At 42.8% G+C, this 23,052-nt stretch overlaps 1 protein-coding gene across 2 annotated transcripts; it reads left to right on the top strand.

The window, feature by feature from the left end:
• Nucleotides 1–5,251: 5,251 nt before the first annotated feature.
• Nucleotides 5,252–22,567, top strand: LOC310760332 (amine sulfotransferase-like; the record flags this gene model as incomplete). Of its 2 annotated transcripts, none has more annotated exons than XM_083608691.1 (7): nt 5,252–5,420; nt 7,105–7,253; nt 9,124–9,332; nt 10,474–10,600; nt 21,249–21,343; nt 21,934–22,114; nt 22,270–22,567. In XM_083608691.1, the coding sequence occupies exons 2-7, from the start codon at nt 7,112–7,114 to the stop codon at nt 22,392–22,394; spliced, it is 879 nt and encodes a 292-aa protein (XP_083464817.1). In that variant the 5' UTR covers nt 5,252–5,420; nt 7,105–7,111. The 2 variants fall into 2 exon arrangements, with proteins under 2 accessions (XP_083464817.1, XP_083464816.1); XM_083608690.1 differs by lacking the exons at nt 21,249–21,343; nt 21,934–22,114; nt 22,270–22,567 and adding exons at nt 11,177–11,271; nt 11,869–12,049; nt 12,205–12,329 and having other exon boundaries at nt 5,258–5,420.
• Nucleotides 22,568–23,052: the final 485 nt, after the last annotated feature.

Raw genomic sequence — 23,052 nt, 5'->3', positions numbered from 1 at the left:
GGTCCACAGCGAGGAGCCGGGCAAGGACAGGAAGTCTGGGGGAACAGGACTGGATGCTGGCCGAAACAGCTCTTCAACGACATTGTTCCCGCAACCTGGGACCAGGCTGACTGGCATTTATCTTCTCTGAGGCCAGGGGCGGTCCCAGCCCCCAGGTGACCCGCCTCTCCTGGCCTTAAGGCGAGCACTCCTCCTGGGAGAAACCAGTTCCCTCCGCCTCTCTGCCCTGAGCCTCTGCAGCTCAGGAGAGGCCGGTGGGTTACTGGACCCAGAGGGAGACTCACTTTTCCCTGACAGGGCTGAGAGAGGTGCACCTGTAGGCAATGCGTCCTCAATCGCCTCCGGAGCCAGAGTGGATTCACCTGGTGCCTGCTCCTGAGGATCCGGCACAGGTGCAGGCGCTTCAGAATCAAGGCCCTGCCCCAGTTCAGCCGGCCCTGGAGGCGGGGACTCCTGTGCAGGCTGGGGTTCCTCCGGTTCAGCCTCTGAATCGCATTCCCAGGCCATCACAGAGCTTCTCAGAGTTATTGAAGCCCCTTCGCCACAACAAGGCAGTGATCCATGAAGGGGAATTACATTTATATTACTTTATATTCTCTACACGTACGACTGTGTCGCTACTCACCCTAGTAATAGGGTTGTCAAATTTGCAGATGACACAACCGTGATTGGGCTCATCTCTGAAAGGGAGGGCGAAACGGATTATAGAGATGAGGTGGAGCAGCTGACAGAGTGGTGCAGAACTAACAACTTGCTCATAAATACAAGGAAGACAAAGGAGCTTGTGGTGGACTTCAGGAGACAGAAGAGCAATGTCCAGCCACTTTTGATTGATGGGGTCTGTGTGGAGAGGGTAACAACGTTCAGATTTTTGGGCATTGAATTACAAGAGGATCTGTCCTGGAGTGTCAACACAAGGGGGCTTGTGAAGAAGGCGCAGCAGAGACTGTACTTTTTGAGAATTTTAAGGAAAAACCATCTTCCGCAGAAACTGCTGCTTGCCTTCTATCACTGTGCCATTGAGAGCGTGCTCACTTATGGTTTATGTGTGTGGTACGGAAGCTGTACTATCCAGGACAGGATGAGGTTGTGCAGAGTTGTTAAGGCAGCAGAGAGCATTGTTGGCTGCCCACTCTTCACCTTAGAGCAGATCTATGCTACAAGGTGCCATAGGAAGGCACTGGACATAGTAAAAGATCCATCGCATCCTGGTCACTGTCTCTTCGAGCTCCTGCCGTCGGGACGGAGATACAGGACGATGAAGAGAAGAACGAGCCGTCTTAAGAACAGCTTCTTCTCCAGAGCGATCTCGGCCCTGAATGGGAAGCCTGGACTTTGAAAGTCATCTAATCTTCCTTGCTGTACTATACTGTATTGTTTAATTAGTGTTTTTATGGAGCAGCCAAGTAATTTCGTTGCCCCCGAGAGGGGGCAATGACAATAAAGATATTATTATTATTATTATTATTATTATTATTATTATTATTATTATTTTATAAGAAGACCTAAATAAATGGTTCTTTGTGCTCTTCCAAGAGCGTAGCAGCACACATTCTTCAGATCCCAAACTTGAACCAGACTCTGATATTTATAAACCATCTCAATATAATTTAGTACAGGCTGAGTTGCCCAGTCCTATTCTCAGCAAGCAGTAGGTGTGTCAGGATCCATCTCTGCTTTCAGATTTAAAAACTGCCTCTGCCTCTTCTGGTTTTAAGGGTGTGGATGAGTGAATCTTATCTGTTTGGATTTCCTCTTAGTTTCTCACATTTCCATGGTTCTTTTTGGTTCACCATATTTCTGCACCAGTTTGTGCAGAAGAAGAGAAAAAAATCATGAAAATTTGTCTGCATTTTAGTGTACATTTCTATTGATATACAAATAATGCTGAATACAAAGATGCTTAATATATACACACAATATTTTTTTGTTAATATACTAAATTTTGCTCGATATTTTCAGTAAAATATACATTCTATTATCGGCATAATATCATAAACACTTTCCCCTAAAATACACACATTATTTGGTTGGAAAGGTGTATCGCGTAATTTGAAGATGTGTGAATTTTTATGGATGAACTGCAGCTGTGTTTCTGTTCACATACTGTTTCAGGAAGTTGAAATTAGGTGGACTTGCATTAAAACATTAATTAGATCACTCCCCATCCCTGCTCTGGAGTATTATTACAGTCTGCCTGGCAACTAAAGCTGATGGATAAAGGACCCCAGGAAACCAATATCTATCAGCCAGGAATGTTTGTATGGGCTTTGAAACATCTATCACTCCAACATATGAAGTCAGTATCATTTATCAGGAAACACAACTGAGATTTGCCATCATTTGAAATAAAAAACCCTGCAATCATAAAATAAACTGCGCTTTCACAATCTCAGGGGTGTTGTATAAACAACCCCCTGTGATTTTGTGGGGGGAAAGCTGAGGTACGGGAGGTAGACAAAGTTGTGGAGCTGCCCAAGCACAAGACATTGAAAGTCGTTTGCAGTATAAATTTGGACAGTTTAGCAAGGAGAACACAGGAAGACATCAAGTGCATTTTCTATGCAAAGGTATTCCTGAAAACATTAGCTTTAGATGATAAACAAAAACAAAATGAGCCATTTCTGCATGTGGCATTGTTTACTGGGAAATAGCTTTTATGGAATTCTGACTATAAAGACTGGGAGCTGTCCATCTTGATGTGGACTCTGAAAATTCCTCAAAATCTTTGAAGGGTGGGAAAGATTGCAGCCAATATATTGGATTTGAAAGTTTATTCTTCGGCTTGAGTCATATTGAGTCAGATAAGCTGTGTACAAATGAAAAAGGTTGCTACTTTTCTTGGACAGATTTCTAAAACAACCAGTGCTAATTATTTAGTAAGTTTTATATTATTTTTATTATTATTATTTGTGACGTTACCATATATGAGAGAGTGCTGGAGGAGAAACAGACATGCCAATTAGGCCCGAGCCTGCTGAGGTAGTAGAGGCCGAAGTCCTGCATTGTTATGTGATACAACAAGATACCGTATTTTTCGCCCTATAGGACGCACCGTCCCATAAGGCGCACCTAGTTTTTTGGGGGGGGAAATAAAGGGGAAAAAATATTCCCCCCCAGGCGCAGGGCTGGGGCGGGGGAGGCCCTCCCGAGCTTCCCCTGACCCCAGCCCCCAAACAGGCAGCTCTCTGCAAGCCGTGGGAGCCCAGCGCTGGCTTCCGCTGCTTGCTGAGAGGTCCGCAAAGCCTGGACGCGCTGAGCTCAGCGCGCGCAGGCTTCAGCATGCACGCAACTCTCCGCAAGCAGCGGGATCGCTCCCGCTGCTTGCGGAGAGGTCCGTGAAGCCTGGACACGCTAAGCTCAGCGCGCACAGGCTTCAGCATGCAGGCAACTCTCCGCAAGCAGCTCCGCAAGCACCTTCAGCATGCAGGCAACTCTCCGCAAGAGAGATTCCCAGAGTAGATTAACAGACATAAAATTGGCTCCGACTTTAACCCTTAAACAGCCAGAGGAAGCAAAACAGATCTTGCTGGAATATGAATCCTTGTTCAGTAATATTCCAGGAGTGGCCAAAGGTGTGGAACATCGGATCGACACAGGGGAAGCCAACCCATTGTTGTGAACCCCTACCGTGTAACAGGAGGACGCTTCAAAAACCGGAAACGGGGCCGTCTTAAGCCAGCCAGGACCTGAAGGAAACCTATATCCAATCATCTACATCAGCAAGAAGTTACTGCCTAGAGAAAAGCACCTCTCTACGGTTGAGAAAGAATCCTTGGACATTGTGGCGGATGCCTTATCACGAAAACCAGAGAGTGAAGGATGAACAAAGACAATCAACAATTTACTTGTTTTTGTATGTATATATATATATGTAAAAAAAAACAAAAAAAAACAAAGCAAAACCACATACAAAACTGTTTGATCAGGAGTGTAACTTTAAGAAGTTAACCCTCCTGAATCGTAACTTCTTAAGGGGGGAGGTATGTGACGTTACCATAGATGAGAGAGTGCTGAAGGGGAAATAGTTAAATAGATTGCACAGACAGGACCCAGGGGGTGGAGTCAGTGGGTCTATAAAGGAGTTCTGGGAGGAGTTCTGGGAGTTCGTTGGGAGTTGTGGGTGGGTAGTTGGTTGGTTTTTGAGTGGGTTGGCTGGTTGGGAAAGGCAGTTGGTAATAGAGAGACAGTTGGGGCAGTTGGTCCTTGAGTGTGGGGTGGTAGTAGAGATAGAGAGAGGAACATAAGACTAAGAAAGTAAAGAGGAACACTGTTTGGAATGCTGTAATAGTTTTGTTTTAAGTCTGAAATAAAATATACTCTTCTTTATGAATTGAAAAGCTGACTGAGACTGAAGTGATTTTACCAGGGAGGACCTGGTTGGTGGCAGTGGATTAGTGGTGTACGGGTCAATAGTCCGTGAGACGACTGGGGGCTCCGTACGAACGCCACATTATTATTATTGATGATAATAATAATAATAATAATAATAATAATAATAATAATATATTCCCCAGCCACTATGGGTGGCTTCCAACCGAATATTAAAAATAATACAGCATCAGACATTAAAAATTTCCCTAAACAGGGGTTTAACTTTTAAAAGTTAAATAGTTGTTTATTGCATTGACATCTGCTGGGAGGGCATTCCACAGGGCAGGAACCACTACCGAGAAGGCCGTCTGTCTGGTTCCCTATAACCTCACTTCTCACAGCGAGGGAACTGCCAGAAGGCCCTCGGCGCTGGACCTCAATGTCCGGGCAGAACGATGGGGGTGGAAACGCTCCTTCAAGTATACAGGACTGAGGCCATTTAGGGCTTTAAAGGTCAGCATCAACACTTTGAATTGTGCTCGGAAACGGACTGGGAGCCAATTAAGATCATTCAGGACCGGTGTTATATGGTCTCGGCGGCTACTCCCAATCACCAGTCTAGCTGCCTCATTCTGGATTAAAACAAAAAGGGATTATTTTGGAGTTAAAGTTGGTGTTATTGGGGTGTAAGTCAGTGCAGGCATGTGTGTACAAATAGACATCCATTGGTGAATCTCAGGTCTCTCGTACCATTTGAGCCCATTTTCTACTAGTGGACCAGATATAATACTGCATTTATTTCTTAAACGGACAAAGACCACTGTTGATATTGGCTGTTGCTTGTGCAAAGTTCTTCCCATGTTGTTCTTTAGATTCTGTGCCTCGATGCTCCTGTGTTACCGTTCTTTTCTTGCATAACTTGCAAGGAATGATTTACTAAAGAGGAGCCATCGATTTAATCAAACTCTTATTAGTTAACAGAATTCTATAAAGCAGTTTCCTTGAGAGCTCTGAACGTGAGCCTTGAAAAGCTGAAATACTCTAAGCTACAGAAGAGATCGGTCTCTCCCTCTCTCTCCCAGACGTTTTGACTCTAAAAACAAAAGGTTGGTATGTTTTCTTGTAAATTAAACTTTCCAGGGAAAAGCAGGACTACTGAATGACAAACAACTAATCTACTCTTTCTTGCAAGAGTTCCGAGGGGCAATAAGGTATTTCATCAGATGCATGGAAACTCTGGTCACAGCTCATATTATTTTATGGTGTCACACAGAATGTAACATTTGTGTTACCAGAGATTAATAGTTACAGATAGGTAGCCGTGTTGGTCTGCCATAGTCAAAACAAAAAAATTTTTTTCCTTCCAGTAGCACCTTCCAGTTGGTCTTTAAGGTGCTACTGGAAGGCAGAGATTAATAGTTATTTTGAGGGGACTGAATTTGAACTCCCATTGTGCAAATGGAACCCTGCTCATTCGGCATGGGATACAACCCTTAATTTATATATTGGAAAATCAAACGGAGTATTTTTCTTGTTACTATTTTGGACATACAATGTTTTCCACTAAACAATTGTTGCATTTCTTAGCGATGAAACACAAGACTTATATAGAGAATTAAAGTGATTTTCAGGCTTCATGGCATTTTATTTCTTTATCACTTTTAAGCAATGGATTTTATTTTTATTTAAATGTTTATAAAGCACCCATTCATCTATAATAACACACGGTGGTATATCTCAGTGTCATGCATCATATTCTATATTATGGCCTGAAATGTCCCAACAGGTATAAAAGGCCTGGCGACAACTGGCGACAACTTTGGTTTCCTCAGCACCCAATGGAGCCTTGAACTCTCTCCCATAACAATTCCCCGCCTCCTCATATCATGCACTGAGCCCACCCTTGCAAGTGCCTTCCTTGTCAGACGCCACGTGGGAGGAGAGAAATTGGCACAGGGAGGAGGCAAAAAAAGAAGAAAGATCTATTTTGGCAGTGGTGTCTCAGTATGGGAACACCTGCCCAATAGGGTGCATTGTATGTGTAGCCAACTCTCTGTATTATCATAGATGAAGCTGAGGGCAGCATTCCCTCCATGAACGTTCTTGGGCACCACATTCCAGCAGCAGTTTCAGCCAGAGCTGGCAATGGAAGCCAGATGGGCAGTGAAGAATACCTTTCTCTTTGCCACCCTGTGGTCCCCAGGCACATCTATTGTTTGGTCCCAGGAAGCCCGGAATATACGTCACCCCAATTTCTTGAAGCTGATCAAGAACCCAGGAGGAAATGGCAAGAGTTCCCAACAGATTCCATCTTTCATTTCCCCTAGATCAATTTACAGGGAGCAGTTTTGCTTCCTTCCCCCCTCCCCTGAGTACAAGAATGAGTGTCAGGATAGCAGCACTGACCAAACTATGATGCCAGGCAGCATAAAGTGAGGCCAAGGGCTGCTATTTTGCATGCTGCACACATGCACTGACCAAACAACTGTGTCAGGGTGAAAGAGGAAAGCCTTCTTGTGTAGGGCAAAGCCAGCTTTGAGTTGATAGCAGAATCATTTTAAAAAATATTTAAAGTGGGGGGGGGAATGCTTTGTTGCCTCAATGATGGGTCAAGTCTCTGTTCTTTAAATGATGGACCTTTATGTTGCTCACCTGTGATGGAAGAGAAGCATGGGATTCTGCTATGGGGTCTGCTAGAGGAGTAGGATTTCACAAAATGACACCTCTATTTTTTTGTGATTTCCCATTGTTGCATAATAGAGGTAACTATTCCCTTCTATTTATTCTTAGACAGGCAATGCAACCAGACGAGAAATACCTTTTCACATACAAAGGATGTTATTTCCAGCCAGATTTGACTTCAGCGGAGTACTTAGATTCCCTGGAGGATTTTGAAATAAGAGACAGTGATGTATTTTTAATCACTTATCCAAAATCAGGTAAGAGTACCTTTTCATAGGAAGAACCATCATTTCAATTCAACCACGATGGATACCCACATATATCTACATAGTATCTGTATTATCCTTACGCAAGTTTAAAACCAAATGCAAAATTGAGGTCAATGTGGGTAGTATGAAACTTACCTGGTTACATAAAGGTGAACTGGGCCATGTTTTCTTTTGTTTCAAAAAAAGAGATGATATAATGAGTTTTCCACCAGTGTCAACCTGTTTGAGGTTTTGAAAACAACGTAAATACACATCAAAAACATTCAAATTTGGTTGCAAGGGATTTATTGTATTCACTGACTTTTAGGATTTTGTATGTGTTTGTCAAATAGAGTTGATAAATTCTTTTCTTAAAAACTTTTCATCCTGTGACTCTTTATTTCAGCATTTATCTGCCACAGTTTTGCCAATAATAACAGGGGTCCGTATCCAATGCAGTTGTGCCCTCCATGCAATAACTTCCACTTCCACACCAGAACTTCCTTCACTCTTCTCTCTCCTTGTGTCCCCAGTGTTCCCCAAATCTGCCTTGGAGGGCTGGTGGGGTGGGGAGGACACAATAACCGGGAGTGGGAGAGGAGAGAGAGGGGACGTTCTGCATTGTATAGGCATTTAGGACTTGAGTGACATGAATAAAGGCTTCTGCAACTGCCTTTTGCCTATTATGTTTGTCTCACTGGCCATTTGTCAACATTTCTGTTCCTAGAAAGCACTGATAAAAAATCATGGTTTGAATCCACTGAATCAAAGTACAGTGGTACCTCAGGTCAAGAACTTAATTCTTTCCGGAGGTCTGTTCTTAACCTGATACTATTCTTAACCTGAAGCACCAATTTAGCTAATGGGGCCTCCCGCTGCCGCTGCACTGCCGCTGCCCAATTTCTGTTCTCATCCTGAAGCAAAGTTCTTAACCCGAGGGACTATTTCTGCATTAGTGGAGTCTGTAACCTGAAGTGTAACCCGAGGTACCACTGCACTTTGGAGAACAGATAACTTCTTTTAATTTCCTAGACTTTGAATATCATTTGTATAATGTTCTGGGAAGAATCTGGAATAGAGTTTTTGGTAGCTTTCTGAACAATAAAGGAACTTATTAGCAAATTTTGTTCTGTCTTCCCAAATCCTCAAATTCTATGAAGCCTTTAGCTGAAATTCCCTCTCATCCTCAATGGAAATGAAGCCTAGGTCAATCTTCCTCATTCACTCATTGCTGTCCCTATTTCAGTGGTGGTCTGTGTCACACCAAAATATAGTGCCCCCCACCTCTCACCTTCTATTTGACATCATAGTGTTGGCAGCCCGTGCAGCCAGGTCCCTAAATCTGCCTCTGCTTGCTGTGTTGATTCCCTTCCTCTCTCTCATTTCTTTTCAGTGTTGCAATTCAGATAGTAAGCTCCATGATGCTGAGACATGTTGTTTTCAGTTATTTCACTCTTTAAAGTACTAAGTACATATACTTAGTATAATGAATGAAATTAAAGTAAAGGTAAAGGTATCCCTGGACCGGTAGGTCCAGTCGCAGACGACTCTGGGGTTGCACGCTCATCTCTCTCTATAGGCCGAGGGAGCCAATCTTTGTCCACAGACAGCTTCCAGGTCATGTGGCAAACTAGAGCAGCTCACAGAAATGCCGTTTACTTTCCCATCGGAGTGGTACCTATTTATCTACTTGTAGTTTTATATGTTTTCGAACTGCTAGGTGGGCACGAGCTGGGACTGAACAATGGGAGCTCACCCCGTTGTGGAGATTCGAACTGCCGACCTTCTGATTGGCAAGCCTTATGCTCTGTGGTTTAGACCACGGCGCCACCCATGTCCCTATATGAATGAAATTAAGTATGCTTATTCTCATTTATAGGCACAATATGGACTCAAAATATTTTGAGCTTGATTTATCATGAAGGCCACCGAGATGGAACAGAAAAAGTTGACTTACTAGACAGGGTTCCGTGGCTGGAGTACAATCTCCGCAATGCGGATTACGTCAGTCGTCCATCACCTCGCCTCTTTGCTTCCCATCTACCCTACTATTTAGTACCCAAAGGATTGAGGAACAGAAGACCAAAAGTAGGAAACAGCACATTTATTATTTGATCATATTCAATGTTTGTCTTGCCTTCTTTAAATGAACATCTCAGATTCCGTTAACATTTCTCCGTTTTTGAGGGCAGTTCATCCAGCTGCAATTCCTTTGTCCATATGAATGAATAATGCTCTGTGCACCCTGAGTTTGGAATAATTCCCATAACTCCTAAACAGCACAGAGTTTATGCTCCACCATAGTAAAAGTCCTGGAGGGTGTTAAGAATAAAACAGGTTCTTTTATCTGAGATTCAGTGCACTTCAGGTAGAACACAAGTAAGCAGTCAGACAACCAATATATTGGAATTTCTACATAACATTGCTTTGTTGATTAACAAGCAGAACACGTAACAAGATAAGGGAACATGTACTCAGTCACTCACACAATCACACATACACTCACCACTCTTCTTCTGGATCGGGTGGGCAGACAGCGGGATCCCGGCTGCATCCGACACACCAACCCTCCTGAAAAGCCTGATCTTATATAGTCTTTTTTGGTGTTCATCTGAATATTGGCATTTCTCATTGCCTTTGACATGTTCTTGGCAGTCCTCCACCCTTAGCATGTTCTTGGCATATCACAACTCTCATGCTTTGCACCTGGTCTTCTGTAACTTTTGGCACAGTACGATACTTTTTGTAACTAGCATTGCACAGCCAGTCTTTATGCTTCCTTGCAGGTACAGTACATTTGCCAGAACATGCACATTCCATTCACTCTTTGATCAGCACGATTTACGAATAGTTCATCAACAGCATCCATTTTATATGGTGGTCTTCAGCCGTCTTGCGGCCCATTCAAAACACGGCATTCGTTACAAGGGTGCCATCCAACACACTTAATAAGCTCATTCGACACCATAGGATTGCACTGTGCATTTGACATGCATGTTGCAAAAGAGTGTGACGCTGCCAGGGCTATAAAGCAACTTGGAAGCACCAAGAATCCACAAGAAGAGATATCTGAGATCTATCCATTTATTATTTTATGCATATATATCCACTTCAACAACTTAGTTACCGGCACATTTCACAACCACAGAAATAACTATAGAAGCAAAACAAAAGAAACAGTAGAAAAAATAAGACCAGGAATCAAAAGAATATGTTGTTATTCCTGCAGGTTGTTTATGTGGCCAGAAACCCAAAGGATGCCTTGGTTTCCTATTACCATTTTTCCAAAATTACAGTCAAATTAGAAGAAGTAGAAGATTTTGGAATTTTCATGGAGAGGTTTTTGGCTGGGAAGGGTAAGGATGAATTGCTACTCAAAAACGAATCACTCTTGCCCCATCATCTTTATTGCCTTTGACAACAGACTAAAGAAATTCTCTGTGTGGTAAGGATCATTTTCAGAATGCCATGTCTGATGCCATAGGTTACTCTGAGGAAATTCCACATCCATCCATCACAAAGAGTCTACAACTGAGAATCCTACTACACCATTTTATGTTGCATTTTATGTTGCAAATGTTAACTTCCACACCATATAAGGAAAATTCAAGAGTGGGAAGGAACGGAGCTGGAGGAAGGATAGACTGATCTCAGCCCACCCATCACTCTCTCATCACATTGGGTTGGGAAGAGCTGCAGTGAGCCTCAAAATGCAGAACTCTTCTGCAAATACTTTCTCTGAGAAAGTGTTTGGTGAGGTTGGGTGGTATTAATTCAGCTTCTGTTTAACGGTTTGTTCCACTGCTGGTTCTTAAAATGATTCCTTAAAATTGTTTTAATGGAATTTATATGTTTGTACTGCTTCTCTCTGAATGTTTTTCAAAAAATAATCAGATATACATTTTATGCCAAATCAACTTTTCTCCTATCAGTAATTGCAAGTTTATGGCTGGACCATGTGGAAGGCTGGTACTCTCACAAGGATGACTTCGATATTCTGTTTCTTACCTATGAAGAAATGAAGAAGGTAAGTTATCAAAATGCTATCCAGTCTGATATTAAACATCCATCAAAACTCACCTTTACAAAATAGAGGAAGGAAGCAATTTGATTATTCAAGTGCCCTCAGCTGCTGCTTCCCCTGCTAGTCTCGCTTCTTTTCCTAAAGATTTTTCAAAGCCTAGCAGGCCATGGATTCAGGAGCAGCTTTTCGGACCCTAGACAGCAAATAGTGCATATAACCATTTCCCCTGAGGGATTATGGGGCTATAAATAAAGTGTCATGATCCCAAGCAAGAGATGTCATTTCACAGGCCCTCTGATGCTGAGGAGAGATGTCACAGAACCTCCCTTGTGTCTGCAACAGGGACATTTATTTATTTACTTGTGGACTCAGTTGAAAGAGCTGCCCCAGAATATAATGCATTCTGCATGGCTCATAGAATAAAAGCAACAATGAAAGTACAATATGATGCAATGGCAATTATTACAAATTAGGCAAAGAAAGATGCAGGCTGCTTGTTTCCCCTGCTTGTATTCCTGCCTATTCCATGAGTTTTAGTCTCTAGGCTGTCAGGTTTCTCTATTGTGGATGGCCTGACATTAAAACCACGTTCCATTTCAGGATCTGAGAAGCTGTGTCTTGAAATTATGCAACTTCCTGGGAAAGAGACTGACGGAAAAGGAGGTGGATGCTGTTGTGGATCAGGCTACATTTAATAAAATGAAAGCAGATCCCAGGGCAAACTATGAGTTCATGCCACCGGATCTCATGGACCACAGCAAAGGACATTTTCTTCGAAAAGGTAAGTTAATGGTAGATCACACTGGCTTGGTGCTGCTTGCAGAATTCCTGACATATTCACCTGACAATTGCATCTAGGGATGGAATATATCTGGAGGTATGGATATTTTTTTGACCATCACAATGCACTTTCTTTCTGTCTGCTTCCTGGGCCAGGCACTGTTGGAGACTGGAAGAACATGATGACAGTCGCACAAAGTGAAAGGTTTGACAGCGTTTTTAAGGAGAGAATGGAAAAGCTGCCCTTCAAGTTCTGCTGGGACATCCATGAGGAATCATGAGTCTGCCTTCAGCCTGGAAGAAATACAGTACACTGTATGCATTTATTCCAGCCCTATTTGTAAGAGTTAGTAGAAAACAAAATCTCATATGGCTTAATAGCTTCCTAATGTTCTAATATGTGCTGTAATTTTTTAAAAAAACACCACAAAACAATTACATTTGTACTGTCCGCTTCTTCTCTTTCTACATTCCAACATGTCCTAATTTCTGACCCCATGTGCAAAAGTTAAGGAATCCCAAATTAGCTATTGGGATTATTAATTGTATTTTAAATTGGCACTGTTATATTGAGCCTAGCATTGGATTATTGTAATTGAAAATTGATAAAAATTATTGTTAAAAAAAACCAAACTAACTAACTATTGGTGTCCCAGATGGCAATGTAAATCATCCGGCTCATTCACATCATCAATTTATTTGTTGTGGGTGGAATTCTTCTTCATGCTCTTCCAATTATTCCATCAGGACAAACATTTCAGCCTGTGGGTTGGCACATAATTGGTCGAGAGCTGTGATTGTTGAAACAGATGTTTGTGATTATTTGAAGCCATTTTGAGTAGAAGTACAACAGGCAAGAAGTAATTTCCTTGTAATGGTCCGACAAAACCAATATGGATACTTGATCATTTCCCTGGTGAAGATAAGTCACTTTGGTGGGTTACACCAAATTGCTGGGTGTGCATAACTGTGTGATATAGTATAATTTCAGAACTGTAGAAAAAGTAACATAAAAATTACAAGAGCAATTTTATTTTATGCTGCTTGTCACTTACTCACCTTTGGCCCTTGAAAGAATGCTTGTGCAATTAGCAATCCATGTGTTGCAAATAATTGGTGGATAATCTTGATTGCTGGAACAGATATTTATTTTTATGGTACTGAATAATCTCTTTGAACGCTTCATTCCTAAACAAATTTATTATGAGGGAAAGTGTTCTTGAACACATTTGGCTTTAATTCAGAGGACAGGGCTGCTTGTTGCTTCCTCGCCTCACTCCCCTTGTGCAAGACGAGTGACAAAGTCTGATTGCACAGGAACTCCTCTGACCCCAAGGATGATAAACATTGCAAAGGGCCCTCTAGTGTGTATCTGAGTGGCTTTGAAAAAGATAAATGGGAGAACTATCTAACTGCCTCACAAACATTTTAGATGGCGAAAGCATTTGATTCCTACTGGATGGCAATGATTAATCAGAATTCAAAAACAGGGCTAGCTGTAGAAAAAAATCTGTACTCACATGCTGCATGCCACTTCAAGGCAGTGAAGTTTGATAAGAGACAAATGCACCCCAAATATATTCCTTGAAGTGATTTGACACACATACTCCCCCCTGTAGTTCACACAGCAAACACAATCACATGAAAAGGCATAGATAAAATTAATTACATTTTATTTGTTGTTGTTGTTTAGTCGTCTTAGTTGTGTTCGACTCTCTGTGACCCCATGAACCAGAGCATGCCTTGGAAACTCTCACTTTCTTCTCAAAGCTTCTCCTTTTTTATGTCCATGGAGTTTACTTGGGAAAATACTGGAGTGGTTTGCCAGTTCCTTCTCCAGGTGGATCACATTGAGTCTGAACTCTTGGCTATGACCTGTCTGTCTTGGGTGACCCTGCACAGCATAGCTCAGAGCTTGTGCTGGTCCAGGGGGGGAGGTTACTGTGGGGCGAGGTCCAGGACCTGAGTCGAGGGTCGGCAGACAGTTCTCCACAGGCTAAGCGGGGTCCACAGCGAGGAGCCGGGCAAGGACAGGAAGTCTGGGGGAACAGGACTGGATGCTGGCCGAAACAGCTCTTCAACGACGTTGCTCCCGCAACCTGGGACCAGGCTGACTGGCCTTTATCTTCTGTGAGGCCAGGGGCAGTCCCAGCCCCCAGGTGACCCGCCTCTCCTGGCCTTAAGGCGAGCACTCCTCCTGGGAGAAACCAGTTCCCTCCGCCTCTCTGCCCTGAGCCTCTGCAGCTCAGGAGAGGCCGGTGGGTTACTGGACCCAGGGGGAGACTCACTTTTCCCTGACAGGGCTGGGAGAGGTGCATCTGTAGGCAATGCGTCCTCAATCGCCTCCGGAGCCAGAGTGGATTCACCTGGTGCCTGCTCCTGAGGATCCGGCACAGGTGCAGGCGCTTCAGAATCAAGGCCCTGCCCCAGCTCAGCTGGCCCTGGAGGCGGGGACTCCTGTGCAGGCTGGGATTCCTCCGGTTCAGCCTCTGAATCGGATTCCCAGGCCATCACAGAGCTTCTCAGAGTTATTGAAGCCCCTTCGCCACAACAAGGCAGTGATCCATGAAGGGGAATTACATTTATATTACTTTATATTCTCTACACATACGACTGTGTCGCTACTCACCCTAGTAATAGGGTTGTCAAATTTGCAGATGACACAACCGTGATTGGGCTCATCTCTGAAAGGGAGGGCGAAACGGATTATAGAGATGAGGTGGAGCGGCTGACAGAGTGGTGCAGAACTAACAACTTGCTCATAAATACAAGGAAGACAAAGGAGCTTGTGGTGGACTTCAGGAGACAGTAGAGCAATGTCCAGCCACTTTTGATTGATGGGGTCTGTGTGGAGAGGGTAACAACGTTCAGATTTTTGGGCATTGAATTACAAGAGGATCTGTCCTGGAGTGTCAACACAAGGGGGCTTGTGAAGAAGGTGCAGCAGAGACTGTACTTTTTGAGAATTTTAAGGAAAAACCATCTTCCGCAGAAACTGCTGCTTGCCTTCTATCACTGTGCCATTGAGAGCGTGCTCACTTATGGTTTATGTGTGTGGTACGGAAGCTGTACTATCCAGGACAGGATGAGGTTGTGCAGAGTTGTTAAGGCAGCAGAGAGCATTGTTGGCTGCCCACTCTCCACCTTAGAGCAGATCTATGCTACAAGGTGCCATAGGAAGGCACTGGACATAGTAAAAGATCCATCGCATCCTGGTCACTGTCTCTTCGAGCTCCTGCCGTCGGGACGGAGATACAGGACGATGAAGACAAGAACGAGCCGTCTTAAGAACAGCTTCTTCTCCAGAGCGATCTCGGCCCTGAATGGGAAGCCTGGACTTTGAAAGTCATCTAATCTTCCTTGCTGTACTATACTGTATTGTTTAATTAGTGTTTTTATGGAGCAGCCAAGTAATTTCGTTGCCCCCGAGAGGGGGCAATGACAATAAAGATATTATTATTATTATTATTATTATTATTATTATTATTATTATTTTATAAGAAGACCTAAATAAATGGTTCTTTGTGCTCTTCCAAGAGCGTAGCAGCACACATTCTTCAGATCCCAAACTTGAACCAGACTCTGATATTTATAAACCATCTCAATATAATTTAGTACAGGCTGAGTTGCCCAGTCCTATTCTCAGCAAGCAGTAGGTGTGTCAGGATCCATCTCTGCTTTCAGATTTAAAAACTGCCTCTGCCTCTTCTAGTTTTTAAGGGTGTGGATGAGTGAATCTTATCTGTTTGGATTTCCTCTTAGTTTCTCACATTTCCATGGTTCTTTTTGGTTCACCATATTGATGTTACGAAAAAGGAGCAATGCTGCTGAGTTCTCCAGATGGCTGGAAAGCCAAACAGGATGTTGATGTTTTGGGACTGTACCGTGGGAACAAGGGACAGTCTATTATGTGCACTGAGCACCGGATGTTAGCTCAGAGTGTCACATGACCCTGTACTGGAAGTACATGGGAGGAGTTATTCTCTCTCTGCTGTTGGTGTTGAGAGAGTGCAGACACGTTTTCTCTGTACTGCTGGAAAGACAGAAATAAAGGCATGTAAATACATTTCTGTCTGTCTCTCTCCCCTCCCTGGGGAATGAGGGAGGAGGGAAGGTGTGTTCTTCTCACGTTTGAGGAGGATCGCCGGGATCTCGCCTTGTCTTGCCGGGAGTCGCTGACGGGGGAGATCAACAAGGAATCCAAGCCGGGCACCTGGAGAGTGGCCAATTCCTCTGACAAAGGCTTGATTCCGACAATTTCTGCACCAGTTTGTGCAGAAGAAGAGAAAAAAATCATGAAAATTTGTCTGCATTTTAGTGTACATTTCTATTGATATACAAATAATGCTGAATACAAAGATGCTTAATATATACACACAATATTTTTTGTTAATATACTAAATTTTGCTCGATATTTTCAGTAAAATATACATTCTATTATCGGCATAATATCATAAACACTTTCCCCTAAAATACACACATTATTTGGTTGGAAAGGTGTATCGCGTAATTTGAAGATGTGTGAATTTTTATGGATGAACTGCAGCTGTGTTTCTGTTCACATACTGTTTCAGGAAGTTGAAATTAGGTGGACTTGCATTAAAACATTAATTAGATCACTCCCCATCCCTGCTCTGGAGTATTATTACAGTCTGCCTGGCAACTAAAGCTGATGGATAAAGGACCCCAGGAAACCAATATCTATCAGCCAGGAATGTTTGTATGGGCTTTGAAACATCTATCACTCCAACATATGAAGTCAGTATCATTTATCAGGAAACACAACTGAGATTTGCCATCACTTGAAATAAAAAACCCTGCAATCATAAAATAAACTGCGCTTTCACAATCTCAGGGGTGTTGTATAAACAACCCCCTGTGATTTTGTGGGGGGAAAGCTGAGGTACGGGAGGTAGACAAAATTGTGGAGCTGCCCAAGCACAAGACATTGAAAGTCGTTTGCAGTATAAATTTGGACAGTTTAGCAAGGAGAACACAGGAAGACATCAAGTGCATTTTCTATGCAAAGGTATTCCTGAAAACATTAGCTTTAGATGATAAACAAAAACAAAATGAGCCATTTCTGCATGTGGCATTGTTTACTGGGAAATAGCTTTTATGGAATTCTGACTATAAAGACTGGGAGCTGTCCATCTTGATGTGGACTCTGAAAATTCCTCAAAATCTTTGAAGGGTGGGAAAGATTGCAGCCAATATATTGGATTTGAAAGTTTATTCTTCGGCTTGAGTCATATTTGATCTCAGATAAGCTGTGTACAAATGAAAAAGGTTGCTACTTTTCTTGGACAGATTTCTAAAACAACCAGTGCTAATTATTTAGTAAGTTTTATATTATTTTTATTATTATTATTTGTGACGTTACCATATATGAGAGAGTGCTGGAGGAGAAACAGACATGCCAATTAGGCCCGAGCCTGCTGAGGTAGTAGAGGCCGAAGTCCTGCATTGTTATGTGATACAACAAGATACCGTATTTTTCGCCCTATAGGACGCACCGTCCCATAAGGCGCACCTAGTTTTTTGGGGGGGGAAATAAAGGGGAAAAAATATTCCCCCCCAGGCGCAGGGCTGGGGCGGGGGAGGCCCTCCCGAGCTTCCCCTGACCCCAGCCCCCAAACAGGCAGCTCTCTGCAAGCCGTGGGAGCCCAGCGCTGGCTTCCGCTGCTTGCTGAGAGGTCCGCAAAGCCTGGACGCGCTGAGCTCAGCGCGCGCAGGCTTCAGCATGCAGGCAACTCTCCGCAAGCAGCGGGATCGCTCCCGCTGCTTGCGGAGAGGTCCGTGAAGCCTGGACACGCTAAGCTCAGCGCGCACAGGCTTCAGCATGCAGGCAACTCTCCGCAAGCAGCTCCGCAAGCACCTTCAGCATGCAGGCAACTCTCCGCAAGAGAGATTCCCAGAGTAGATTAACAGACATAAAATTGGCTCCGACTTTAACCCTTAAACAGCCAGAGGAAGCAAAACAGATCTTGCTGGAATATGAATCCTTGTTCAGTAATATTCCAGGAGTGGCCAAAGGTGTGGAACATCGGATCGACACAGGGGAAGCCAACCCATTGTTGTGAACCCCTACCGTGTAACAGGAGGACGCTTCAAAAACCGGAAACGGGGCCGTCTTAAGCCAGCCAGGACCTGAAGGAAACCTATATCCAATCATCTACATCAGCAAGAAGTTACTGCCTAGAGAAAAGCACCTCTCTACGGTTGAGAAAGAATCCTTGGACATTGTGGCGGATGCCTTATCACGAAAACCAGAGAGTGAAGGATGAACAAAGACAATCAACAATTTACTTGTTTTTGTATGTATATATATATATGTAAAAAAAACCAAAAAAAACAAAGCAAAACCACATACAAAACTGTTTGATCAGGAGTGTAACTTTAAGAAGTTAACCCTCCTGAATCGTAACTTCTTAAGGGGGGAGGTATGTGACGTTACCATAGATGAGAGAGTGCTGAAGGGGAAATAGTTAAATAGATTGCACAGACAGGACCCAGGGGGTGGAGTCAGTGGGTCTATAAAGGAGTTCTGGGAGGAGTTCTGGGAGTTCGTTGGGAGTTGTGGGTGGGTAGTTGGTTGGTTTTTGAGTGGGTTGGCTGGTTGGGAAAGGCAGTTGGTAATAGAGAGACAGTTGGGGCAGTTGGTCCTTGAGTGTGGGGTGGTAGTAGAGATAGAGAGAGGAACATAAGACTAAGAAAGTAAAGAGGAACACTGTTTGGAATGCTGTAATAGTTTTGTTTTAAGTCTGAAATAAAATACACTCTTCTTTATGAATTGAAAAGCTGATTGAGAAGTGATTTTACCAGGGAGGACCTGGTTGGTGGCAGTGGATTAGTGGTGTACGGGTCAATAGTCCGTGAGACGACCGGGGGCTCCGTACGAACGCCACATTATTATTATTGATCATAATAATAATAATAATAATAATAATAATAAAAATATTCCCCAGCCACTCTGGGTGGCTTCCAACTGAATATTAAAAATAATACAGCATCAGACATTAAAAACTTCCCTAAACAGGGGTTTAACTTTTAAAAGTTAAATAGTTGTTTATTGCATTGACATCTGCTGGGAGGGCATTCCACAGGGCAGGAACCACTACCGAGAAGGCCGTCTGTCTGGTTCCCTATAACCTCACTTCTCACAGCGAGGGAACTGCCAGAAGGCCCTCGGCGCTGGACCTCAATGTCCGGGCAGAACGATGGGGGTGGAAACGCTCCTTCAAGTATACAGGACTGAGGCCATTTAGGGCTTTAAAGGTCAGCATCAACACTTTGAATTGTGCTCGGAAACGGACTGGGAGCCAATTAAGATCATTCAGGACCGGTGTTATATGGTCTCGGCGGCTACTCCCAATCACCAGTCTAGCTGCCTCATTCTGGATTAAAACAAAAAGGGATTATTTTGGAGTTAAAGTTGGTGTTATTGGGGTGTAAGTCAGTGCAGGCATGTGTGTACAAATAGACATCCATTGGTGAATCTCAGGTCTCTCGTACCATTTGAGCCCATTTTCTACTAGTGGACCAGATATAATACTGCATTTTTTTTTATTTTTTTTTACTAATCTTTTTATTGATATTTTGGAAACGACATCAAACAATACAAAAAAGAAAAAAGACTGAAAAGGAAAAAAAAGCAAACAAACAAACAAACAACAACAACAAACAACGCCTATAAACATAAAACAGACAAACCAACATAACATCACTCAATTGACTTCCTTCCATCTCAGTTTAGGCAAAATAAACTCATCGCTTATCTGCAGATTGTATTATATCAGCTCTTTACATCGCAGGTTTTAGATTCCGCCCACTGTGATTTTGGTAATACCTAGATTGATTTCAATGTAACTTAGAAATTTATTCCAGTCGTTCGTAAACTTAACGATTTTTTGATGCCTAATTTTTTGTGACATTCTAGCTAATTCTATATACTCATATAATTTCATTTGCCATTCTCTAATGGTGGGGATATTGGAAGTTTTCCAGTTTTGCGCTAACAAAATCCTGGCAGCCACCATTGCATATTGAAAGAATGTTTGGTCTTCATTTTTGATCTCCTCTCCAATCATACCTAAAAGGAACGCTTCAGGTTTTTTGGGGAAGGTGTATTTCAGTATTCTTTTTAATTCATCGTAAATTTGTCCCCAAAATCTTTTCACTTCGTCACAGGTCCACCACATGTGAAAGAAATTACCCTCTTTAGTTTTACATTTCCAGCATGTGCTGTCTCCGGTCTTATACATCTTCCCCAGTTTTGCCGGGGTGATGTACCAACGATACATCATTTTCTCCATGTTTTCTCGGAGAGCAGCACATGCTGTGAACTTCATACCTTTCTTCCAAAGTTTTACCCATCTGTCAAACTCCAGATTATATCCAAGGTCTCTGGCCCATTTGACCATGACTCCTTTCACCTCTTCATCTTTAGTATCCCAGTCTAACAGTTGGTTATACATTTTGGATAAAAGTTTAGTATTACTTTCTAAGATTTCCACCTGGTACCTGGACTTTTTTTCACTCATTCCTATTTTTTTATGATCGTACCATAACGCATTAATTTGGTGAAATTGTATCCATCCAGTTAATTTATCCTTTAGCTCTTCGTACGGTCTACTTTTCCACCCTCTTTCTGATTTAACTAGGAGATCTTCGTATGTCCATCTTTCACATTCCAGATTTAACTTTTTTATTGTTAAGATATCAATTGGTGAAAGGATGCAGCAGCTACAAATCATTACAAGCTGGAACACCCAATGCTTAATCAAGTGTAGATATTTGTGTCAAGTAATAACTCAGAAACCCTGACATGGTCTCTTAAATGTTGTATTAACTTCCACACCATATAAGGAAAATTCAAGAGTGGGAAGGAAGGGGGCTGGAGGAAGGCTAGACTGATCTCAGCCCACCCATCACTCTCTCAGCACATTGGGATGGGAAGCACAGCAGGGAGCCTTAAAATGCAGAACTCTTCTGCAAATTCCTTCTCTGAGAAAGTGTTTGGTGAGGTTGGGTGGTATTAATTCAGCTTTGGTCTAATGGTTTGTTCCACTGCTGGTTCTTAAAATGATTTCTTTAAATTGTTTTAATGGAATTTATATGTTTGTACTGCTTCTCTCTGAATGTTTTTTTTAAAAAAATCTGATCTACATTTTATGCCAAATCAACTTTTCTCCTATCAGTACTTGCAAGTTTATGGCTGGACCATGTGGAAGGCTGGTACTCTCACAAGGCTGACTTCAATATTCTGTTTCTTACCTATGAAGAAATGAAGAAGGTAAGTTATCAAAATGCTATCCAGTCTGATATTAAACATCCATCAAAACTCACCTTTACAAAATAGAGGAAGGAAGCAATTTGATTATTCAAGTGCCCTCAGCTGCTGCTTCCCCTGCTAGTCTCACTTCCTTTCCTAAAGATTTTTCAAAGCCTAGCAGGCCATGGATTCAGGAGCAGCTTTTCGGACCCTAGACAGCAAATAGTGCATATAACCATTTCCCCTGAGGGATTATGGGGCTATAAATAAAGTGTCATGATCCCAAGCAAGAGATGTCATTTCACAGGCCCTCTGATGCTGAATAGAGATGGCACAGAACGTCCCTTGTGTCTTCAACAGGGACATTTATTTATTTACTTATGGACTCAGAGCTGCCCCAGAATATAATGCATTCTGCATGGCACATGGAATAAAAGCAACAATGAAAGTATAATATAATGCAATTGCAATTATTCCAAACTAGGCAGATAAAGATGCAGGCTGCTTGTTTCCCCTGCTTGTAATCCTGCCTATTCCATGAGTTTTAGTCTCTAGGCTGTCAGGTTTCTCTATTGTGGGTGGCCTGACATTAAAACCACGTTCCATTTCAGGATCTGAGAAGCTGTGTCTTGAAATTATGCAACTTCCTGGGAAAGAGACTGACGGAAAAGGAGGTGGATGCTGTTGTGGATCAGGCTACATTTAATAAAATGAAAGCAGATCCCAGGGTAAACTATGAGTTCTTGCCAAATGATGCAATAGACCACAGCAGAGGGCATTTTCTTCGCAAAGGTAAGTCAGTGGCAGATCAAACTGACTTAGTGCGGCTTGCAGAATTCCTGACATATTCACCTGACAATTGCATCTAGGGATCAAATATATGTGGCGGTATGGATATTTTTTTGACCACCACAATGCACGTTCTTTCTGTCTGCTTCCTGGGCCAGGCACTGTTGGAGACTGGAAGAACATGATGACAGTCGCACAAAGTGAAAGGTTTGACAGCGTTTTTAAGGAGAGAATGGAAAAGCTGCCCTTCAAGTTCTGCTGGGACATCCATGAGGAATCATGAGTCTGCCTTCAGCTTGGAAGGATGAAATAAAGTGCACTGTATGTATTTAATCAAGCCCTATTTGTAAGTTAGTAAAAAAAAAACCCCTCTCATATGGCTTAACAGCTTCCTAATGTTCGAATATGCACAATAATTTTTTTTAAACACCACAATAAAATTACATATGTACTGTCCGCTTCTTCTGTTTCTACATTCCAACATTCTACATTCCAGCATGTCCTAATTTCTTACCCCATGTGCAAAAGTTAAGGAATCCCAAACTAACTATTGGGATTATTAATTATTAATTCAGAAGTGAACAGAGCGATCTGAACAGGGGCAGAACTAGGCTTTCTTTCAAAGACTAGGTCAGCAGCACTTGACCAGACCTGGGCAAGCATGCACAAACACCCCCTCAACACATGTGTGTGTTTTCTTGGGGGGGGGGGAAACAGCTGCCCTAGTCAGGGAGCCCTATAGGGACAGAGGACGCCACCTGCTGCCAAGGGGTGCAGAGGCACATGAGGGAGGGAGAGGTCGGTGTTATAGCCTGACCCAGCTGTCCTGGACACCCCACAGGCATGGAGGGGGCTCTTCCCTTTGGAACAGGCAAGGTGGGAGATAGTGAAGATGTTGGAAATGGTGGAAAACATTGCTGCCAATCTGTTGGATCTGAAAT

The sequence above is a fragment of the Podarcis filfolensis genome, assembly GCF_964270895.1.
Source record: "Podarcis filfolensis genome assembly, chromosome: 3".
Classification (NCBI taxonomy): Eukaryota; Metazoa; Chordata; class Lepidosauria; order Squamata; family Lacertidae; genus Podarcis; species Podarcis filfolensis.
Note: the sequence above shows the minus strand (reverse complement) of the source record. Positions and strands in the feature narration are given on the sequence as shown.